Raw genomic sequence first — 2,216 nt, 5'->3', positions numbered from 1 at the left:
CCGGACCCCCAGCGCCCCCCAACCCCTTCGTGCATGAGTTACATCTCTCCCGCCTCCAGAGGGTTAAGGTAAAGTGTGGGCAGGGAGGGTCGGGAGGATGTGGGGAGATAAGAAAATGGGGCCATTTAGAGCCCTGGCAAAGATGGGCATGGGGATCCGGGAAGGAGGTGGCTGAGAGGTTTGCGGAGCCTGGGTCTGGGGGTGCGCACGTGGGGGCGGCGGGAGGGTGGGCGAGGAGTCCTGGAGAGGACGCGGGCTTGGGAGAGACAAGCTCGAAGGTGTGGAAGAATTGAGTGGGCGAGGATGGAGGACTGCGGGGGACCCAGTGGTAGGAGAGATGGGGTACACAGAAGAATGCAGATTACATCCTGCGGAGGCTGACAGACTAGGATGGAGTCGGAGGCTACGGGAAGCCAGGGGTGGGGGCAGGGACGTGCTGAGTGCTTCTTCGGGGCTCTGAAGGAAGACGTTTTGGGGCCCAGAGCCTGCAACCCTGTGGCCTTCCGACACCCCACCTTCATAATCCCGCAACCCCCCCGCATTGCAGCACCTCCCGGTGGGGGCAGGGAAACTGCGAAGGGGGTTGGCTACAGGAAGTGGAGGGCCACACCAGCCTGGGGGAACTGGGAGGTGGTGTGGGAAGGGAGTGTCCAAGGTTTCTTCTGTCATCACCTCCCCTGAGGCGGGCTCCAGGGGCTAGGTTTGTTTACCTGCTCTCTCCCCTGGGCAGCCTACGGAGTCACCCTGGCTCCTGGCAACTCCCACCGTGCAGGGTAGGGCCCAGCTCTTCTTTCCCCCATCCCGGGTACTACGGGATTGCTGTTGGGCAGTACTAGAGACTGACACGGGGCCTAAAAAGTGGTCCCTGTTTCTGTTGGACATGGGAGCTATTTATGGAGTGGGAGGTGGGGGAGGAGGACCTATCTCTAACCTACTCTACATGAAGCACAAAGCTGGGCAGTTTCACATGCATTATCTCAAATCCTTTCCAAGTGCTAGATGCATTTTATGACATTCGATTTTATAGGTGAGGTGGGAACCAACTGAGACAAAATGAGGGCCCTGATGCTATTAATCTTGTATCCTTTTGCCCTCACTTGTATCTTCCTTCCATCTTGGGTTCCGGTCCCCTCTCCTGTTCTCACACCTATAACCTGCAAGGGATGATGGCTCTCTGCTCCTGGGTTCATCCTTGTGGGGCAGGGGATGCGGTGGAGGGACCATCTCCCAGCCCTGAAGTGGCATTCTCTCCCACCCTCTGCAGTTCTGCCTCCTGGGGGCACTGCTGGCCCCTATCCGAGTGCTTCTGGCCTTTATCGTCCTCTTTCTCCTCTGGCCCTTTGCCTGGCTGCAAGTAGCAGGTCTTACTGAGGAGCAGCTTCAGGAGCCAATTACAGGATGGAGGAAGTAAGTGGGGGGTCCACCCCCAGAGACTATACTTCTCCTCCCTGTTATCCATTCTGCTCCCCCTTTGAGTAGAGGAGGGAGGGTTCTGAAACTATCTTGCCCAGCCTGGGTAGGTGAGATGAGTCAGCCACATTCAGACCTGGTACCCAGGACCTCAGCTCTACGTGATATGTACCAAAATGGCCAGAGACTTCAGTCCCTTGGCCAAAGTATTTGAGGACAAACGAGGGGTACCCTGCTTTCACTGGTGCCAGAAGCTGGGCGTGGGTGAGGGTCAGAACTGCCACCTCCACTGATACCTAGCCTTGCCCTGGCAGGACTGTGTGCCACAATGGGGTGCTGGGCCTGAGCCGCCTGCTCTTTTTCCTGCTGGGCTTCCTCCGGATTCGCGTTCGGGGACAGCGGGCTTCTCGCCTTCAAGCCCCTGTCCTTGTTGCTGCCCCCCACTCCACTTTTTTCGACCCCATTGTTCTGCTGCCCTGTGACCTGCCCAAAGTTGTTTCCCGAGCTGAGAACCTTTCTGTGCCTGTCATTGGAGGTGAGAGAGTTCAACAGGGGTGAAGGGGAGGGATGACAGCTCTGGGCAAAAAAAAAAATCAGGAATCAGACTCTGGAGAGAACTGGCCTCGGGTGGGGAGGGAGAAGTTAGAAGGAATATTGACTATTGACAAATGAAATGTAAATTATCACCATTTTCAGCCATTCTCTTAGACTCTGAGGGCTGGGGCATAAAGAAGGTGGTGGCGGGGGGGCTCTGGTCAGTTCTCTAAAAGGACAGTTCTATAAAGGGATTGTCCCCAGGGTGAAGA

General features: G+C 56.6%; 1 protein-coding gene across 1 annotated transcript in view; it reads left to right on the top strand.

The window, feature by feature from the left end:
* LPCAT4 (lysophosphatidylcholine acyltransferase 4) overlaps positions 1 to 2,216 on the top strand; it is a 9,385-nt gene that overhangs the window by 1,293 nt on the left and 5,876 nt on the right. Inside the window, exons 2-4 of the mRNA XM_008588356.1 lie at positions 7 to 68; positions 1,265 to 1,407; positions 1,725 to 1,945. Of these exons, the coding sequence (XP_008586578.1) occupies positions 7 to 68; positions 1,265 to 1,407; positions 1,725 to 1,945 (426 nt within the window). The remainder of the gene's footprint in view (positions 1 to 6; positions 69 to 1,264; positions 1,408 to 1,724; positions 1,946 to 2,216) is intronic.

Source organism: Galeopterus variegatus, unplaced genomic scaffold, assembly GCF_000696425.1.
Source record: "Galeopterus variegatus unplaced genomic scaffold, G_variegatus-3.0.2 Scaffold4786, whole genome shotgun sequence".
Taxonomy (NCBI): domain Eukaryota; kingdom Metazoa; phylum Chordata; class Mammalia; order Dermoptera; family Cynocephalidae; genus Galeopterus; species Galeopterus variegatus.
This window is presented reverse-complemented; position numbering and strand designations above follow the sequence as displayed.